Source organism: Marmota flaviventris, chromosome 6, assembly GCF_047511675.1.
Source record: "Marmota flaviventris isolate mMarFla1 chromosome 6, mMarFla1.hap1, whole genome shotgun sequence".
Lineage (NCBI taxonomy): Eukaryota > Metazoa > Chordata > Mammalia > Rodentia > Sciuridae > Marmota > Marmota flaviventris.
This window is the reverse complement of record NC_092503.1, coordinates 65,179,989-65,201,925: the sequence shown is the minus strand read 5'-3', so window position 1 is coordinate 65,201,925 and position 21,937 is coordinate 65,179,989. Positions and strand designations below refer to the sequence as shown.

General features: G+C 36.9%; 1 protein-coding gene across 4 annotated transcripts in view; it reads left to right on the top strand.

Annotated features, from left to right (window-relative positions):
* Positions 1 to 21,937, top strand: part of Klhl32 (kelch like family member 32) — a 200,905-nt gene that overhangs the window by 139,025 nt on the left and 39,943 nt on the right. For 3 of the 4 annotated variants that reach the window (XM_027928168.2, XM_071613899.1, XM_027928169.3), the window contains one exon: positions 7,575 to 7,790. In XM_027928168.2, coding sequence (XP_027783969.1) covers positions 7,575 to 7,790 — 216 coding nt within the window. Of the gene's footprint in view, positions 1 to 7,574; positions 7,791 to 21,937 lie in introns of those variants that run through there. The other variant, XM_071613900.1, reaches the window with a different exon arrangement.

Sequence of the window (21,937 nt, the reverse complement as noted above, 5' to 3'; positions counted from 1 at the left end):
AAAATATCATTTGTAAAGATATGAAGATACTTTGATCTGAGTAGTCAATTGACAGAAGACAATTCTCTCTTAGACTGAAAAAGAAAATTTTGGTGGATTTAAAGATTTTTTTCTTCATGGAAGAACAATTACATTCTGCTTGTTCATTAACACTTTCAACTCAAGACATTATTACCAATTTGCCCACTTGGAAAACTCAATGACCACTGACTTTGCCTTTGTGTATATATGTAGGAAGCCCGAAAAGAAAAAGGAAAGTCAAGGGAGGACAATGAAGTATGAAAAGTGACCCAATTTGGGCAAGGTTCAGAATTGGATGTTGGAAAGACATGGAATATTCTGGTTTTGCTTAATTATAAGTAAACAGAAAAAGCTCATGGAAAACTCTTTCGTTAAGCACACATGTATTAAGCATCAGTTCCCAACTAGATACCAGGGATGCATGAAGAGTGAAACATAATCTTGGTACTAAGGAGTTTAAATTTGGTAGAGGAGATAGATCTGTAATCAAAGGTGTTTTTTTTTTTTTTTAGTCTTTTTGTAGTAGCAACTGTATCCTGATCTTTTGGCCTTATCATAACTGAGTAATAATAAAATCTACATTTTAAAACAAGATGGTGATGAGATTGCAGGCAGAATGTTCCAAACAGGAAGCAGCATGTGCAGAATTCCTAAGGATGAGGAAATCTGTTTCCACTGTTCTGTCTGAACATTCTATCTGCAACCCTCTTTCTCTCCATGGCACCCCCATCACATAACCCACTTTATCTGCTTCAGCAATGCACTAGAAATCTGCAGAGAACAGGTCATAAGTAAAGCGTATGTGGTCAATTTGACCCGAGCCAGAGAAGCTGAAAAGGTGAATAGGCTTGTTCATTCAGTAAGTGTGGTTTGAGCTCCTTCCATGTACCCAGAACTGTTTTAGGTACTCAAAATACATCATTGAACAACGCAGACAGGTCCTTATGCCCATAGAATTAGAGGGTTGGAAGAAGACAAACACGATGTAAACAAGTACACAAGTAAATGCAGAAGACAATTATAGATGATGATGAGTGCTGAAAGCAGATAAAGTGGGTAATGTGATGGGGGTGCCATAGAGAGAAAGGGGGTTGCAGAAAAGATGTTCAGACAGAACAGTGGAAACGGAATTCCTAATTCCTTATCCTTAGGAATTCTGCACATACTGCTTCCTGTTTGGAACATTCTGCCTGCAATCTCATCACCATCTTGTTTTAAAATGTAGATTTTATTATTACTCAGTTATGGTAAGGCCAAAAGATCAGGATGCAGTTGCTACTAAAAAATAGTTTGTTGCAGTTCTCAAGGAGAAGGGGACATGACCTCATTCAGGGCCATGTGGCAAAACCCTAGGGTTGTTCAGGAGGCAGGGAGAGTGAGGAAAAAAAGTGAGCAAGAATGTTTATTGTGGCTTCTGAGGAAGGAAGGAGCAAGGCAGGGTGAGCATGCTTATAATTAGTTTGGATAGTTTCAGTGGACTTTTGGCATAAGGGCTATCTCTGATCCTCTGGTATTTAGCACAAGAATCATTAAGACAAAGGAATACTTTCTCTTGAGTGTAGGGGCCAGATAGAGGCAGTAGTTCAGAGTTCTGGGTTGGTTAGTTTTCATATGAAAGATATTTGAGATTTCCAAGAATTGATCATTCCTGGGAAATAGTCTCTCCCCAATAAGCAAGACCCCAGATGCCAGAGCATAAATAATACAAAAATAAGAAAATATGGCTAATAAACATCCCTCCCACCCCCAACCCTTCACCAAATTAAGTTCTGCTCCTCCTTCAGTTCTCAGCTCTGAATGGCTTCTCAAGGAAGTCCTTGCTAACTTTTCTCTCCAGATCAAATATAGGCACTCATAGTTCTATATTCTACTCATTGTAATTTTTTCTCAATTATAAGTTTCCATTTACTTTTAATATTTTAGAATTATGACTCCTTCTTCCAGAAGTCTGTGCACTCTGCAAAACCTGGGCTTGTCTATTTTTGCTCACTGTGTATTGTCAGTGTCTGCCACGGTCCTAGCACATGAAATGAATATGTAGGTGTCTGTCACAGCTGGAGCCAAGCCTGGGTAGGCAGGGTTGCTGCACTATGGGATGTGAAGATCAGCAGGTCCAAGTCAAGAAAAGCTGTGCAGAGTTACTGAGTTTGGACTTTTTCCTATAAGCAACAGTAACCCTTTTTTGAGTTGTAAACAGATGATCAGTATGGTCAGATTCTTGTAAAAAAGAGAGAATTGAGAGTTTGATACAGAAGGCAGGTATGGTAATTTATAACACTGTTGCTGGGTGCCCAGACTACAGATGATAAGGTAAAGAAAAGAAATGCTAAAAAAGAACAGACAGAACTAAATGAATGTATAGAAATGAGAGAAGAATATGTGCCAGTTCTGAGGTTTCTGGTGTGGGTGGCTAGATGAGGCCACTCTCCAATCAGGAGAAGATACAGGTTCATGTAAAATAGTTTCAGTTTGGAAATATTGATTTTAGTGTGGTTGTGGGATATCCAAGAGAAGATATCTTCTTATAAGCAGTTCAGAAAGTGAATCCAGAATTTAGGAAAAGTCTTGGGTTAATAATATAGATGTAGGAAACATTAACATACAGTTGCTTTATAACTCAACTCTGTGGTTTTTACTTTGGCCATCTTCTTTTTCCCTGACTTAATGGTGCACCTTATTCAAGTCTTGGATATCTAGAAAGAGTGCGTTCTTCATGGTGTCTCCTTATATCAGTGCTGAATCATGGTTTGTGGATATCAAACAACAATGTTCAAATATACTTATTGTTCTTTTTTTAAAAAAAATTATTTGTTATTGATGGACCTTTATTTATTTGTTTATATGTGGTGCTGAGAATTAAACCCAATGCCTCACACATGCTAGGCAAGTGCTCTACCACTGAGCCACAACCTCAGCCCCTAATATTGTTCTTGATCTTCCATCCCTCAATCTGCTGTGTACTTTCCATATGCCAAGCAGATATGGTAAGTGCTTTTCATACGTTATCTCTATGAAAATATTATGAGTTGGTTGAATTTTCTATTTTGTAAACGAGGAATATTGGAAGCTCAGTGGTTGACCCAAGTTTCCCAACAACATAAATGTCAGCTAGATTTGAACCAGATCAACCTGACTCCGTGGGCCTTGCTTTTCCCTACCAACTGGGTTGCCTCTGAGTACCCAGTGACTGGTGGTTTGTTCTGCCTTGGATTCAATTATTCTTTCTCTTTCTTTGACATATAAAAGATTTCTTTTTTAAAAGTCTAAAAGTAGATATACAGAAATATTAATAGTGATTATCTCTGCATGGTGAAATAATGAATGATTTTTGTTTTCTTTTCCATACCTTATATGTCCTGAATTTTATGAAATGAACATTTATTACATTTTTAAATTAGAAACATAATGACACTCTTTCTAAATAACAGCAATGATTTTTCCCCAGCCACAGTACTATAGGTGAGCATTTAATGAAATTTTACTATTGCTTCCCACCTTCCTCCATCACATTAATGGAAATCTTTAAAAGTAGAATTATTGATGCTTATTTTGCTTACACATAATCTTAGCCATAAAGACAAGAAGTGATGACTTTGCTTAAAGTTCACAGAGCCCTTCTGACCCATTAGGAGACATGTGTGCTATAGCATCATAGAAGGTGTATTCTCTTTTTCCCTCAACTCCTCACTTTATACAGTTAACTTCTGAGGTGAAAACTATGCATGGCAAGATGAATGGAAACTGCTGATATATCCAGAGAGCACTGGAAATATGGGGACATTATACTTTAGAAGAAGAGAGGAGAAATGAAAGGGTGAGGTTGGGAGCTCCTTCTCTTATAACTGATGTTTCTTTTATACACAAACATATGTCAGTTCCCTTCCCCTTTGGTGTTCAGTTGACCACGGGCATGTATCCATTTAGCCTTCATAATTCTCCATCATTAAACTAGAAATGCTTTATTAGACTGGACTTATACAAATTATATCCTTAGAAATTGACAATATTTCAGACTGTGGACAGTGTTAAACAATTGCCTTAAAAATAAACAGCAAAAAAATGAGCATAACTTTTAAATCCCCCATTAGAAATTTTTTTGTTCTCTATAATTTTGAATTGAGCTGCTTTTAGGTTGTAGGCTTCTAATTAGAAGAGAGCCATTATCTCCATATAAATATTTTAAAATGCTTAATAAAGGATTTTTAACTACCACTACACAATCCAGTCCAAACTCAGTTGTATACACCTTTATGGCAGGAGAACATGTGGGGGAAAAACATTACCCTGGCTCTGTGCCCATCACCTTTTGCTTTGCAGAGCTTGGTTGTTTTGCTTCTGCCCGTGTTCACCTCTGTATGCTGGGTGCTACATTAGAACTGGGGCACCCCTTGGTCATGCCACTGTAATACTTAAAAGGCACTGACTTTCCATCAGGCTTCTAGATGACCACACAGTAATTTATTGGGGTGCCAAATGGTATCCAGGGTCACTTTGTACATGTATTTGCCAGAAGTAATGCTCTTATTCCAAGGAGATGGTCCTAAAGCTCTCAGTAGACTTTCCATATGCAGGGATTACCTATCCTTTTCCTCCCAGAGAAGAAGTTGCCAATCCTAAGAAGTAAGATTTGAAGTTTAAATGTTACTTGAAAAATTAATACTGGAGTCAACTTCTGTGTTCCTTTGATAAAATCTGCTGAATGAGAAGTGACGTTATTTTGATTCTATAGTTTTGAATAGACCCTTAGATATTTGAGTTGTAATGGACTTTAGTGATAATCTGTGGTAAACTTTATTTTAAAGATAAGCATTTAACCTTTTTCAGTTGTGTTGGCAAATAGAGTTGTTAAGAGTCAACTCCTGAAGTCTTCTAGCTTTACTCCTGTTAGGAATATAATTATAGTATTGTCTACCACTGTTTTAGTCACCTCTTTCACCACTATGACCAAAAGATCTACAAGAACAATTCTAGAGAAGGAAAAGTTTATTTGGCTTTCATGGTTTCAGAGTTGATGGATGGCCTACTCCAATACTTTGTGCCCGAGGTGAGGCAGAACATCGTAACAGAAGGATGTGGAGGAGGAAAACAGCTCAGCACATGGCAATCAGGAAGCAGAGAAAGACTGTTCTGCTTACCGGGAAGAAAATATATACACCAAAGGCACCCCTCAATGGCCCACTTCCTTCAGCTATACCCTGAAGAAAGTTATCATCCAATTAATTCCTATCAGAGGTTTAAAGCACTGATTAGGTTACAACTATTATAACCCAATCATTTCACCTATAAACATTCTTGCATTGTCTCACACATGAATTTTGGGGGCACACCTCATATCTAAACCATAACACTCACCCAAATGTATAGAATCTAAAATAGATAAATTTAATCAGGAAGCCGTAGTGATGAAGCCACTGGTACTCTGAGTTGTTTTTTCAATTTCTTTATCATATATTTCATTATTTAAAATGGTACTCATTAGCCAATAAAAATCTAAAATGGGAGCCACACATATAAACTAAAAATTTTCTAGTAGCCACGTTAAGGAAAGTAAAAAGAAACAAATGAAATTAATTATTATAATATATGTCACACAATATAACTAAAAGAAGATAATGTAAACATGGTCAACATAGAAATTATTGAGATATTTTCCATCTTATTTTTCTCACTCTGCACTTGATGTGTATTTATACTTACAGCACATTTCAGTTTAAACCTGCTACATTTCAAATGTAGAATAGCCACATATGGCTAGTGGTTCCCATATTGAGTATCACAGATTTAGCACATATTCACTTAAATTTTCAAATATTATGGAAGCAAACATATTAACATGGAAAAAATATTTTAGAAAGTGTTCTTAATACATTTATTTAACTAGAAAAAGAGGGTAAATTGTTGAACTTACTTAAATAGGTCAAAAGAGTAAAAATAGGTATTTCATGGCATCCTGCATCCCATATGTTGTTGGAAATATTGCTCACATATTAATAATTATAAGGTAAAAATGAGGAGAAATTAGAACATAGCCCACTCTCATTCTACTTAAACTAGGCAAGTTTTCCATCCACAGATGTGTGTGCCATGATGATTCTCACAGGGTTATGTTGACAAAGGTTCCCAGTAGCCACAGCTTTCTAGAGGCACAGTTGTAAAGCCCTGGTTATCAGCTTGAGAGGGTGAGAGGCAGGTAAAATCCTCCAAAATTGAATCATTGCAGTAGAAAGACTCTTAAAAGGTGGGAGAGAATACTAATGGGTGGTCTGAATGTTTGAGGTTAGCAAAAAAAATATTATAAATCATCCACCTTAGATAGATTCATTATTGACGTATTTGGGACAGGAGTCTTTTCTGTGCTATTTCCTCATTTCCTGAAACTTTACATGGAAAAAAAACCTGTCTTTGAATTTCATTGAATCAGGATGAGTTGTTTTTACTTTTAAAGACATACTTGGTTTGAAGTTTTGGAAAAATAGCAGTCAGTCTGTCTTCATATAGTTTGTGTCATTTCTCCTAAATCTCAGTTCACTTGCCCTTACATTACCTTTAGTCAAAAAAGAGAGCTGTAGAATATGGTAAGGATAGTATTTTCTTTGTTGGTAAAACATTTATAAAAAGTTGCAAAGTAACATTTCAGCCAGTGAAACCAGAAAAACCTTTTAGTAAGTACATTTATAAAGCTGTTTTTAAGTATATAGGTTTTGAGAGAGGTAAATTAGGAAAAATTATAAATCCTAGTATATCATTTCTCTGCTTAGAGCCTTAAAAATTGATATTTTTTACTAGGACATCATCATGTATAATACTGGGGTACATTTTAACATAATCAAACATGCATGGAATATAATTTGCTCCCATTCAATTTCCAGTACTTTACCTTTCTTTCCTTCTTCCCTCCTCCTTTTCCCCTTCCTCTACTCTACTGGTCTTGCACCATGAGAGAAGACATTCCACCCTTGACTTTCTGAGTCTGTCTTATTTCACTTAGCATGATAGTCTCCAGTTCCATCCATCTACCAGCAAATGCCATAATTTCATTCTTCTTTATGGCTGAGTAAAACTCATTGTGTATATATACCACATTTTCTTTATCCATTCATCTGTTGACAAGCACCTGTTCTGGTTCCATAACTGGGCACTCCAGTCAGAATGGCAATTACAAGAATACAAATAAATAAATGCTGGTAAGGATATGCGTTTATTGCGGGGGTGGGGGGTATACATTCATACATTGTTGGTGGAAATGCAAATTAGTACCACCATTCTGGAAAGCAGTGAGTGTGGCGAGTCCTCAAAAAAACTAGGAATGTAACCACCATATGACCCAGCTATCCCACTCCTTGGTCTTTATCCAAAAGAACTAGAATCAGCCTACTTTAGTGACACAGCCACATCCCAATGTCTATAGCAGCAGTCCCATTTCTGTCTATAACAGTCCCATTTCTCCTACCCCTGTCATGAAAACCTTAGTGAGTCAATCTGAATTTCTTACCTGCTCTATCTTGGATTGATTTCTAAGAGATCTTTCTTCATTTTTATTTTTTGGCACCCAGGAATTAAATAGCTTTAATTACTTGGATCTGTACAGACTTGCTGACCTCTTTAACCTCACTTTGTTGGAGAAAGCAGTGATCGATTTCTTAGTGAAACATCTCTCTGAACTCCTGAAGAGCCGACCAGAAGATGTTCTAACGCTTCCTTATTGCCTGCTTCAGGAGGTCCTGAAGAGCGACCGCCTGACTTCTCTGAGTGAAGAGCAGATCTGGCAGGTAAGGGAGCTCTGCTTGGGTCCTCTGTTGGCATCAAGAGTGCAAGAGTGTGTGATGTTATTAGAAGTTAAAGGATTGTCACTGTACTGTTGTACATATCTAAAAAGAACCAATAAAGAAAAAAGAAATTATTGAGAAGCAATGACTATTATTTTATCTGGTTTGGTCCTCCATGGGGTCAACCTTTTAGAAGCCCTGCTCCCTTAATGGGCACATGATTGGAGAATACCAGCCCTTGAGGCTCCCAGATCTCAGCTCACTATGGGTGGTGTGGCCTAACGCAAGGCACTACAGGTGAGATTCCTTAGACTCACTGTGGCTTCCAGAAACTCTAACCCAGACATGTTAGAAAAAGGGAAAGGAGTTTTTTTTTTTTTTTTCCTTTGTGGGGGAAATGTTTCTTGAACTGAAGATGAGAAGAATGGATTGTAAAGTGATATTTATGCATATTCAAGGCAAGTGGAATCAGAATAAATTCTGGATTTTCTTGTAAACAATTCAGAAATGTCTTTATTGTAATGGAGAACAACTTGGACCTCAAATGAAATGAAGTTCTGAAAAACTCTCCTTTTTTTTTTTTTTCTGGTTCATTCTGAGTTCATTGCTACTTTCCTAAGCCTTGCATTTTCGTCTGATAAAACATTCTTTACACATTGTGTCACTACTTTGTCTAGTAGATAGAGGGATGATTTGTGTTTTGACATCAGTTATCCAATTTGAATCCTCTTCTCATTCTTTTTTTTTTAATTGTCGATGGACATTTATTTATTTATTTATATGTGGTGCTGCGGATCAAACCCAGAGCCTCACACATGCCAGGAAAGTGCTGTATCACTGAGCCACAACCTAAGCCCCCTCTTCTCATGCTTGAATATCTACCTGGTGCTTTTGGGACACAGAGACCATGCTCCCCTTTCCTCTAATACTGTCTGTCTCACTCTCTGAAGCAATGGCTACCAGGGTGCCAGGCTTCAGGATTTCCTGATCATTTGAAAAATAGCTAAATGCAGAGTACATGGGAATAGTTCCAGTGCTCTGTTGGCTAATGAAACAATAAGTTCCTAAGATCTTATCAAATATATTCAGAGATTATTTTAATTCTGGCAAAAACCGAGTCTTGTAGAGCTGTTAATTATCCAACCATCTGATTCTATTGGATGATGATTCCTGATGCCTCTTTTGCTTCTTTCTTTCTATGAATTTCTTTAATCAGCAACCTCCTTCTTCATTATTTGGAATAATAAGAGCTACCTCCCTGATCCCAAGCTCTTTGCAACCTTAGTGACTTATCACAACAGGCCTAAAGAACAGCTATTACCAGCTCCATCTTTTAGATGATGAAATCAGGCTTCAGTGTCTGACTCAGAATTAGAGCCAAGCCAGCCTTCAAATCCAGTTCTGCTGACACCTGCCCTATCTCTCCACTATTCCATACACTGTCTTGATTTTTAAAAAAATCATAGTTTTTTGCTGTTTCTTGGGTATTTCTGGGGATGTTTATTTAAGCAGAGATTGGAAGTGTCATGAGGATATGATTTTAGTAGACATTTCAAACATAATCATCTGAATTTACTTTGGACAATTCGCAGTGGGAAATAGCCAAATTTTCTTCATTTCCCAAGGGAAAAAGAAAGACTTGGGATGAACTCTGTATTTAATTTTTCCTAACTGAATTGAAATCTAAGTCCAACCATCCTTGTGGCATCTATCTCCTATTGTAGAGAATAAGAGAAGCACTGCCAGCAATCAACATGGAAATGTGCAGACGTCTGAGTGTCAAGAAAATTCCATACTGTCCACTTAAGAGTTATCATAATTGCCTCTCTAAAGGTTACTAATGTTATAATGTAGAATTTTCAAAACTGGTTTCTGCTGCAGGCAATAGTTATTTTTTAGACCTGGTACTCAAGGAAGAATTAAAAGACTCACATAAATATTATCAATTTAGGCATTCAGCAGGCAATAAGAAACTGTTTTTGCTTTATCTTAGTAACTAAGTAATTCCCTCATACTCAACTCAATAGAGAAAAATCAAATCAGACCAGCTATATTGCCTCAAGTACAGTTAAGTTCATCATTTTTGCTGAGGTTATACTAGTAATGCAATATACCATGGAAGAATCTAATATTCAGCCCAGGGTGAAGATTGGGTATGCCAGAGGATTAGTGTCAGGGTGCTTTATAGAAGTGAAACTTGATGGACAGGCTGGAGACAGATCTACAGAATCTCATTAAATAGCTGAATTGTTCATTACGAAACGTTCTCACTGTAATAAAGTGCTCATTGACTTTGACAAATCCCCATCCTATGTCTTAAAAAGAACAGTGAGGCAGAGGGTGTTGAGGAGGAGAAAGGAAATTGGCACAAAGTAGGACAGGTAATAGCAAAGCAGATGGAAGGGTAGTGCTATTTGATTAATATGTGAAACCGGTAGCTTAGGTGAGAGCACAGTAAACATGCACTGCGTTTACCCAGGTGGCAGTTACACTGTGGGCTGACAATGTAATCTGGGACAATCCCTTTTTTGGTGAAAGTCTAATTTTCATTATTCACCAGACTTCACACAGTCTGGCTCTGAAGACTTGTCATAAGAATCTTCAAATTATCCTCACTGAACAAACACTTTTTTTTTTTTTTTGCTTTTTCCTTTCTGCTGGTACTTACCCAGTCCCTTTCCTTGATAAAATGTGCTATAGGCTGCAGTAACCATACCATTCTGTGAGTCCATGAGTCTGTAAAATGCCCCAAGATTCTGCTTTACTTTTCTCTTTTTCTCCATTTTTCCCTCATGAACAATTATTTTCCTCTTTTCCCTAAACTACTTAGTCTGGTGGTTAACTTTACTCTGTGTTCAGAGGTAATATAAAGACTTGCACCACAGTCACACCTTAGATGTGTAAGGATATAGAAGTACTCTCCAAAAATATTGCTCTTTAAAAAAAATTCAGTTCAATTTGGTTCAACAATTGAGTTTTGTATGTCAAGGCCAGTGATTTCTCCTCCAAGTGGCTAGTGGTTACTGGTTGAAAAGAAAGACAAGACTGATGGGTCCATTGGCACTTGCTCATAATCCCAGGATTTGGGAAGGCTGAGTCAGGAGGATCAGAAGTTCAAGGCCAGTGTCAGCAATTTAGGGAGACTATCAGTAACTTAGTGAGACCCTAGAGTCTTAAGTTAAAAAGGACTAGGGATGTAGCTCAGTGGAAAAGTGCCCCTGGGTTCAATTCCCAGAACAAGAAGGAAAAAAAAAAAAAAAAAAACAACAAAGAAAGGCAGCTAAAAATGAGCAATAATTATGAGGCATGAGGTCACTAATATTTTTGACCTGGTGAATCTCCACCAGTTTTATTTTTCTTTCATGATGTATCTCTAATTTAGAACTTTGTTTTGATAGGGTCCTGTTAAATATCTTGTGTTAGATTCAACATATAATTTCAGATACTGAGCTGAGATCCTGCCCCAAGTGACTGAGTGATAGGAGAAATGAGGAGATGCTGGCAAAAGAGCACAAACTTTTTTTTTTTTTTGTAGTGCTGGGGATTTAACCCAGGGCTTCATGCATGCAAGGCAAAGCACTATACCAACTAAGCTATATCCCCAGCTCAAGAATACAAAACTTTGAGTTATGAGATGAACTAGACCTGGAGATTTAACATACAACTTGGGTGGGAATGAATATATTCATTAATTTGGCTGTGGTAATCGTTACATGATATGTACAGGTATCAACGTCACATTGCACACCTTGAATATATACAATCCAAATTTGTCAGTAAAATAGTTTGAATAGAATTTTTTTTTTGTAGTTTTGGGGGATCAAGCCCAGTTAAATAGTTTTAAATAAATAAATAAGCCAGAATATGGCAACTCTTCATTTAAAAGAAAATCTCAGAATGAAATAAGGAAATTATTCCATACCACTCCAACACTTTAGACCTGTGTTCATTTTCACAGGAAGCACTCCCAGTCTTACTTTTCTTCTCAGGAAAGTATATCCCCAGCCTCTTTAACCTCAGATTCTCTTTCACCAGATTAAGAGGAAGACTACCACATTTCATGAGAGTTTATAGAAAATGTCTTAATATAGCATAAATGCTTAGACAAACTAGCATTGGGAAAGGTTTGGATTTCCATCCATCTATTAGTGTTTATTGAACACCTATGAACTGCCCTAAACCATTCTGGAGTTGATGGCAGAGAACAGGTTTGCTAACCCCATTTCCCTGTTCCAGAAGAGGGATCCTTATGATTTTAAGACTGTAAGACAGCTCTCCAAATTATTAGTTCATCTCTGAAATAGCAGAGTATTTTGGAATAGATAGTTTGTGGAAATAAAAATGAATATTTCTTGAACACCTATTGTAGCCAGGCATAGGGTTTCAAACTAGATCCCTAAAAAGCTTTACCAAAATATTGAAGATTAAATTAGACAGATGTATTTTACTTTCATCTCTGAATGTGGAAACATTTTTATTTTCCTTTGATTATTATTAATTTGCTATTTCCCACTTTTAGTAGGAAAGGATTTATTATTTTGTAAGTACTTTCCTTCCTTGGTTAACCTTGGAATCTTATAAATTAATTATTATTAAGTTGCTATTTCCCACTTGTAGTAGGAAAGGACTTTTATTTTGTAAGAATAGTACTTTTCTTGATTGCCCTTGGGATCTTATCAATGCTTGTCTTCCTTTATTAACCTTAGGTTTGAGAGCACCTCTTATTTATATTTGGAGCCTAACTTTGCCTGGACTTATGTGGATAATAATAATAAACAATTCATTGTATGTTGTCAAACAAGGTCAGACTTCAGCAGAGAGTCTGTTTTATCCTAGTTATGTCCCATTTTAATATGTCAAACAGGGTTCATGTAATCTGTTTGAGGGTTGGGTGTGGGGGTAATCCTGTTTACATTTGTCTTTGATTATCTACTCCCAGAGGTTTAGGCTGAACCCATAGTGTTTACATTGTGCATTGTCATTTAATCCCCTTGCACTCCATAAATAATAAATAAAAACAATAATGTAGAGTTTTCATATTACAGTGTATTGAATGGGTAGTAAAACGTCCTGCTATTCTACATGAGGCTGTATTTATTCTAGGAAAAGTGGTATACAAAATGAGTTTGACCTTTTAAAGACTGCATTTTCCGTTATATTTTTGTTGGAAATTTGTTTCCATAAATTATATTGTTAATAATATATTCACTTTATAACTCTAGGGACATAATTGTTCAGAGTGGCCAACAACCTCTAAATCAGTGGTTTTTGTTTGTTTGTCTGTCTTTTACAAGCCCCTCCTAGGCTTTTATCTATACCACAAAATCATCCCCTTTAATGGTTTGATTTAGTCATTTTCCTCAAAAGGAGTCCCAATAGGTGAACTCAAACAAAAAGCTACTAGCCCTGTGTAATTGGAAAGTAGAGGACACTAGTGATGCATTTAGCTTTCATCTTTTTATCTCTTGATGATAAATTGACCCAAATGTACCTCTGGCCTAGGAGAAGCAAGTTCTTCAAGCAGTGCTCTATGTCAAACAATATGATATTTTTAAATTGAATACCACATCCCAGTTTTGAGAATGCTTCTGCATTTATTATTGCTCTGTTTCTCCAATGATACAAGCAGGAAAATTGAGATAACAAACTTAGAAATGAAATTCTTGTCCTCTAATTCTTGGGCTCTATCCATTTGGGTCCATATCTTCTAAATTTACTCAAGAATAATGGACACAAAGATGCATCAAATTAATGCTGTGCCTTTCAAAAAAAATTAAGAAGTGCTTGACCATTGGCTTTCCTGGTGTCATGTACACATATTGAAAGAGTGGTGGCCACTCGGCCTGCCTCCATGTCTGTGTCATCTTGCTGATTCTAATTCTAATCCTTTGTTCCATGTCACATGCCTCATTCATTTTTTTCATTAATTCCTAGTCATTCTTGAGTACCTACTCTGCTCCACCTATCCTATTGAGTACTGCTTTTATCTCTACAGGATGGGTGCTAGAGTCGGTAATGGAAAGGACCAAGGGAAGGGGCGCTGCTTTCATCAATCTTGCAGTCTGATGCAGATCTTTCTGCCTGCTTCTTTCCCACTGTTCCTCATTCCCTCCCAGTGGTGATTGATTTGTGCCAAGAATTAATTTGCTAATTTGGGACATGTTGAAATGATATGGCTACAATGCAAAGTGAAATGTTCTTGTTAGGATGGTTCTGCACCACCCAGCATCCCTTTGTCTTTTCTTCAGTGCCTTGTTTATTGTTAAGTCTCATTCATGTGCATACCCATGAGAAAAGTTGTAAACTTTTCTCAATCCGTGTGGTATACTGCAAGTTAAAGATAATTAGATTATGGGCAATATTTAATTAAAAAATGCTATATGTCCTTATTTATGTCTTCATTTGTTTATTTATTGTGGTGCTGAGGATTGAACCTAGAGGTGCTTTACCACTGAACTACACTCCCCAAATTGTTTTATTTTTTATTTTGAGACAGAGTCCCGCTAAGTTACTGAGGCTACCCTGGAACTTGCCATCCTTCTGCCTAACCCTTCTGAGTCATTTGGATAATAGGCATGCTCCACCATGCTCAGCTAACGTTCACATTTTAAATGCTAGGACTTTGAAAACTAAAAATGGTATAAAATACTGTGGCCTGAGAATTCTTATCCTCAGACAAAATTGTAGTCTTTCATCGTGTTCCCCTTCCTCAATCCTGTTTCATACAGGCATTGTAATATCATTACTGTATTTTTTCCCAAATAAGCATTTTTATTCATGATATCTCATCCTATGTTTTTTTCTAACTTACTATTCTTTTTTAAAATTATATATATATATATATATATATACATACATATATATATATATACATACATATATATACATATATATATATATGTATATATATATATTTTGTTTTAGTTGTAGTTGGACACAACACCTTTATTTTATTTTTATGTGGTGCTAAGGATCGAACTCAGCGCCTTGCACATGCTAGGCAAGCGCTCTACCACTGAGCCAAAACTAATCAAATTTGTCCCATTTCTTAGTTTTCTTCCTGAAACTTCTGTAGTTCTTCCCAGTTACATAGTCTTTTATATAAATGTGAGTGAGGAAATCTCCATTTTCTTCTTAGTAGATGGTAGTGAAGAGAATAAACAGTGGCTGCCTTGCATCCCAAATAATGCTGCCCAGAGGGTGTTTTATCTTCTAAGAGCCCCCAGCTGGACACTAAGTAATGCTGCTATTTCGGGGCTTGGCGCTGGAAACTGCCAGAGTGTGTATTTAGTCCTTCCCCCCCTATCTACGTGCAGTTAATTCCTCTGTGAGGATTCATCCCAAGTAGCTTGAATAGTGGCTTTGCTGCTGTTTGTCTGGGCTGTGTGCCTTTGTGAGACACATGACACGTTCATTTCAGAGGGACCCAGCTAATCCTCAGCACTAGAGCTGAGCGTTGTCAAGTAGCTGTGAGGGCAGTGATTATCAGAAATTACAGGAGACCCAACTTGTATTCAGGTGCTGTTGTTCCCATGAGTTAATAGTTTCTTTTTCTTTCTTTCTTTTTTTTAAGAATGAGCACAACAGAACAAGGTGATTTATGAGATATGACATATTTATGTTCTCTGCTTCTAATTTTCATTGTGATTCATGTTGTTTCCAGACTGATATTTTTGTTGTTGCTGCTGTGAGAAGGAAAAAGATGACTGGAGAATATTACTTATGCATTGGTGGCCTGCAGTAATATTGCTGCTACCTGGGTTATCAGGGACTTAAAAATAAAAACCCAACCATAAGCTATATATGAGGTAGAAACCCTGAGGCTAGGCACAGAAGTCTATCAATAATAACAACAATAATAATTCTTTTCAAGCCTAGAGAGCTTCATATTTTAAAGCATTTTTACACATATTTCACTAGTGTCTCTCATCAGCCTCACTAAGGCTAATGAGGCAAGTTTTATCCAAATTTTGACTAATGAGAAAACCAAAGCTCTCAGAGACTTAGAAGCTTGCACGTTTCATTTCATGGTATAGGCGTAAATGGAGGTCTCACTGGTATTCCCTTGAAATACACCAAATCTGTTAAAAAAAAAAAAAAAAAAACCTCAAAGTACCTTATACATCTTGGAAGTCCGAGGTTTTTATACCTTACTCTACAATGAATGGGCCAGCCATAGATCTCCTAATAAATTACCAGTTTTCATTTTCACCTGTTGTCAACTTTGTGGGAAACTGCAAAATGACTTCAATAAAAGTAGTACAGGAAAGTATTACTAAGGGTCTTTTTTTGTGTCACAGCCCAGAAGATTTGGACTCCAGATGGGTTGATGAAGAAGAATGGTTAGAGAATTCTAACAGAGGGAGGGAACCCCATTCATTCCTTCAAAGTACAGGATGGTAGAGTATAAAACAGGAAAGTGATAAGGGAGAATCACTTTTAAATCCTATGAAGAGATTTAAATCAGTATAAAAGAGAACCTGGAGCACCATTATTTATGTTGCAGTGATATAGACTGCGTGGGAGAGTCTGCATGCTGTTATCCCTATCTGGGACTAAAAATTGCATGGAAGGAATGGAAATTATTAATCATTATGTCTTCATTTTTGCCCAATATATTGAAAACTTAGAAATTTATGCTGCAGAAATTGACAGTTAGATGATGGCTTAGATATGGGGTTTAAGAGAAAAGGAGAAAAATATTAATTTATTGACATTGATAAATGTTAGTCTCTTCCCAACATAAATTAACTTGTGGGCCCATGTCCTGCAATATCAGGCCAATTGAGGGGGCATGGTGTTCATGCTGGTTGGCTGTGTCAGACCACAGTGGATTCCTGTTCTAGGCATTTAAGGGAGATCTAAATTTCCCTGTGAAGTGGCTTAGAGGCCCTAGAATTATTCATATTCAAAAGACATGTCTGGAGAAGTCTTAGCATTTATGTTGGACACTGATGTCCTTACACACTGCCTCTCTACCTCTGCTCTAAGCCTTTTGTTACCAGTAAAAATGAAGAACATCTGGACCTTGAAAAGTGACTATTCTAAGATAATAACTGGGGGGACCATTCATTGTTAGCTTTAATTCTTAGTCTTCTTTTTTGCTCATTGTACACAGTCAATGGTGATGTTCTGCTCCCAGTCCCACCGTCTCTTTTGTGTTATTTTGAGTAGCACTTGGAAATATTGCAAGGAATTTCTGATACTCTGGTAGAGAAAGAATACCCAAGAAGATGAATCCTTTTGGAGAGGGGGAAAAAAAAAGATGTCAACAGGTTCTAAAGGCAGACATCCAAGATTTCTAACATTGTTCCCTTGGTTTAGAGAAAGTATTACAAGTTGGGGTTGGTAAGTCTTACATGTATTATCTACACTTTAAGGACAGAAACAATGAGCCTTGCATGCTAAGCTGAATGGATGTATCTTCTTTGTGTTCTTGTTGATGAGAAATGCCCACACTCTATCTCCTCTGGCCACACAAGGAAATCATGTAATTAAAGAAGTGATGGATGGTATGCTAAAGTTTAAACGTTTTAGGAAGACCTATCTTATTAACACTTTAAAACAAGTGAGCATAATATCATTAATTTTGATTAATTCATTTGCTCTTAATACAGCTTTTAATTTGTAATTCTATGTGAATTACAATGTAATTTGGCATTAATTATACTAAATTGACTGTAAGTCAGCCAATCACAATGGGAAATTATTCACAGCTGAAAATAAAACTAAAACTCTCCATCCAGAAAGGATGACACTTAGCAAAGAGGCAAATACACTTAGGCATCTCTCTCTGACTATGGATTGACATTGGACTAAAGGATTGCTTATTCTGCCCTCTGCTGGGACTACATACTCTTCCGAGTGAAAGCCCCATATCCAATACAAGGTAAATAATAAAGTAAACAAAGGGATTGATTCATCAGGTTTTTCAGTTCCCCTGAAGAATAATTTTGTTCTTCTTATGTAAGATTTAGGCAATGTAGAGGGGGCAACACAGTGTTTTAGAATGATTAATCCCACACCCCTAGGATTCTGAGGGCTAGAATAGGAATTTACTCAAATCGTTCTTCCTTTCATCTTCAAATTTTGTGAACGGGCCAGGAAATCCTGTTTTAAACTTTCGTGCAGTCAGAATCCTGAAGCCACCCACCATTTGACCTATACACAAACTGCCTTCTAGGCAGAAGGAATTCATGCCTTAACAAACCAACCTCATACTGTGAGAACTAACTCCTCAGGAGATGATGGAGTGTGTGTCATTGATAAAGCTTGCTGGAGGTGCCTGTGAACACACTAGAAGTAAAGCAAACTGCCAGAGAAGTTGGACATTTGAGAAAGTGGGAGAGAACAAGGATGGATTTGGAAAATATATGTGTTTGAACCATTTGCCAGATGTCTTCCTTTGAAAATCATCTTGAAAACAAAACTAAACTTTGAGATATTACAGAAAGTCATAAGACAGATTTTGGCAATATTTTGCTTGAAGCCTATCTGCATGTAGGCAGAACTGTGAATTTTGTACATTCTGGGTTTTTGTACATTTGTGGTCAATAATTGACACATAAATGAGGTGTAGCTTTTAGGAAGCAAATTTGGCTAACTATTGCATGGAAACTTCAAGGCTATTTTTAATGACATTTCTCTTGCTTTGTTAACTATATATCCTTGTCTCATAATTCCAATACACTATTAGCAAAAAAATTAGCCTAAATTTTATGATTAAAAAAAAAAAAAAACTACTCTAAATCCTGAGTCAGCAGCCACCCTCTACTGTTTTGCAATGATGCTGACCATAGTTCAAAAGGACATGATCTGGAGCACCATAATCCCAAGTGTTGAAATGAGGCAAGGCCCAAATCCTCCAAGTCTACACGTGTACACACACACACACACACACACACACACACATATACACATGCAAAGCATATGAATATGAATCTTTGCAGCTGAAAAGCTTTCCTTTGTTTTGTAGTACTGTTCTAAATCATAATATTCCTGTGATTAGCTATTTGATCTTAAAATTAAAGATGAAAATAGAAATTAGAGGCTTACTGTGTTACTTCAAGCATCTTTTCCAATAATTACGAAGTATTTTAAGGATTTTAATATCTATGGTTTGTTAACAAAAACAACTATGTAAAAGTACCATTATGCCATTATACCATTTCAATTTTATCTAAATCCTTCTTATATCAAATTTAGCCTGCCTTATCACAGAATTTTTATTCCTGTCCCTCCACAGACCCTTTTTTAAAATTTTTTAATATAGGCATTGGATTGGTGGGTTCCAGTCTCTTCCCTACTACTTGGGGTTCCCAGTGTGGCTTCAGGTTCTTAACCAAAAACAATTCCCATTTGATACATACTCTCTGGTGAATAAACTCTTTTAAGCTCTTGATAGGCATATTATTCTTCAAGAACAGTAAGAATTCAGGGAGAAGAACTAATACTAAAGTGAACTGAGCAGTGGGGTTGAGAGAAAACATTTACAAGGATTCCTGTCCTCGGTTTTATCTTCTTATCATTTAGAATGCTGGCAGAATAAATGGGTCTGCTAATCAAACAGCACTGAGAGGTTAGGTCATTGGAAGCCTTTTTAGTCATTTTGTGCTTTTCAAGAGTGAATTTGTTAGAATTATGCTGAATACCCACTTAAAGCCTCAGCTGATAACCCTACCTGTGTTTTATAACTCTGCACTGTCAGAACTCATAATAAGTCAAACATTCTTTCAGTGGTGCTCATAAGGGAGGGAAAAAAGCCCCACAAATTTAAGAGTAATTTCAGATTGTAAATGAAAAGGAGAGGCACGACTGTTCATTTGCACCAATCATGCCTTCCTTTCATCTGCTCTGATTAGGCCTGGTGCGGTTTCATCAGACTCCTCCATCACCGAGCTGTCACTCCAGCCGTCTGTTGATTGAAAACAATCAAGGCTCTGATGGCACAATTATTCTGACCCTTTAACTAGAGGCTGCTGTGATAATGAAAGGTTGATTATGATAGTTTGTGCCTCTTTCAGTTTGCCAAGAAGGTTAATTTGGGCATCAGACGGATGTTTAATGGGCGCTTGCTGGCTACACTGAGGTAAATGAGAACGTGCAGTCTTGGATATTGCACGGATATAGTTTGGCTGTCAATCATTGTCATTTGGAGTTTGTGCCTCACACTCTGGAAATCACATTTTATTTTTTCCTTGGGATTTAATTTATTCTGTGCCCTGAGGAAGTTCTTTCACTCGGTGACCTTCACAGCAGCTTTCTCTGCCTTTTTTTTTTTCTTTTTTCAAATGGAGCTCAAAGGCACAACACATCTAGAAGAGCATTTTTCTTTCATTTTCACTTAAAAATGGAAACTTTAAAAATCCATCCTTATCACTGCCTTCCAATAGAGCAAATGTTTCCATTCTGATTGTGCAGTGGGGAAGTAGAAGCGACAGGGATGCTCTGGCCAGTTTGCTAATGCAGCAGCTCACACAGTCTGCACTGTTTCTTACACCAACCAGCAAATGTAGCAAGTTCAAAATGGGCACATGGATGGAACTGAAGGCTCCATTCTCCTTCCATTTCTCTCACTAACCTGTCTCACAACTTGGTCTGGGGGATGGGGGACTGAAGTCGTGAGACAGATATTTGTCTGTAGAAGTACTGAGGTTATTAAAAGTTGCAAATTTCAATTTGTATAAATCCAGAGCCTAATCCTGTAGCTGTTTGAAGTATAGAATAAAAACGATGCAGGCATCTAATAATGCCGGTGTTTACAATGTGTAGCTCATACTGTAATGAGTTTTGTAGTTCTTTTCTGCATACCTTTTAAAAAGAAAAATAGAGGAATAGAAAAAAAATAAAAGAAAACCCTTATTTCTATCTCCAAGCTGTGCATAGTGGTCTCATGTTAGGCATCTAACATGAGAGAGCTAAAATCATTGTTCTGCTTTTGTTTGTGTTGTCTTCATTTTTCCCCCAGTTCAGCAGCATATTTTTGCTTAGCCTTGGACATTTTTTCTCATGTGTCAATTGTAAAACAATTAAGTCTATAGATGTTAAAATCACAGTATCATAATTATTGTAATTTTACTTCGAGTGTTCCATTTTCACATTATTTATTCATTGCTTTTTTTAATAAAGCTATTTGTTTTTGAATAGTGAGAAACATTAGGTGATAATTCAGTCTTACCTGAAGAGACTCCTAAAGTGAATTAAACCATTGAATCCAGTTACTGTTTTAATGCCACCCTTATTTAAGCAACAGTGCTTGTTGAAAGTGTTTATTTAAAAGGAAATAAGAATAACAATGGTATCACCAAATTATTCACAACACTAGACCACAAAGACTTTTGTTTTTTGTTTAGCTTATGGATAAAATAACCCTCAGGGATGCTTCATAAAATTATTGATTAGTTTGGTCTTCATTTTTTTTGAGCAATGGAAAATAAAAAGACAATTAGAGAAATGTGTCAATCAACTCAATCAATTTTGAGGGGTTATTTAGAAAAGTAGTGTGAGGTTTCATTTTACTATTACCTTGTGGTATCTGTGACAATGACTGATTTTATAGGCCCACTATGTTAGCAAATTAAAGGGACTCAAGCAAAGGCCATCTCCTCTTAAAGGAAATATGATTTGTGATTTCAAATCAATGTTAGTCTAAACCTGACTGGGTTCCAACCACCACCACCCTAACCTGTGTATTTGTTATGTAGAAGTATGGAAAGTCTCAATAGAGGACTTTCCCCGTGTCTTCCCAAGCCCTCCATGACACACCTATCACTGTTCTCTGTCACTGTCTCTGCCCCTCGCCCCTGGACTGTGTTCCCACCCGTGTGATGTCTCCCTCAGAAGGTCTCACCGAGCATCTGACACTTCATAGCCTGGCATGTGCTGGCAGTTATTCTACATCCAGGACTGGATCTGGTTATTGGGTGCAGTTTTCTTTTCCTCTTAGTCTCCACCTTCAAAGTTCCCTTGCTATTCCTGCTAACCTAATGGAGAATGTCTTTGACCTGTGATTTTCTCTGGGGTTCTCTCATTCAACTTGCACTTATAGATTCCCCACTGATACTTAAACAAGTCCTTTTCTTACCTCTCTTACAGACTAGCTTTTGAATAACCACTATCTTTTACCGTTCCTTCATCCACTGCAATCCCTT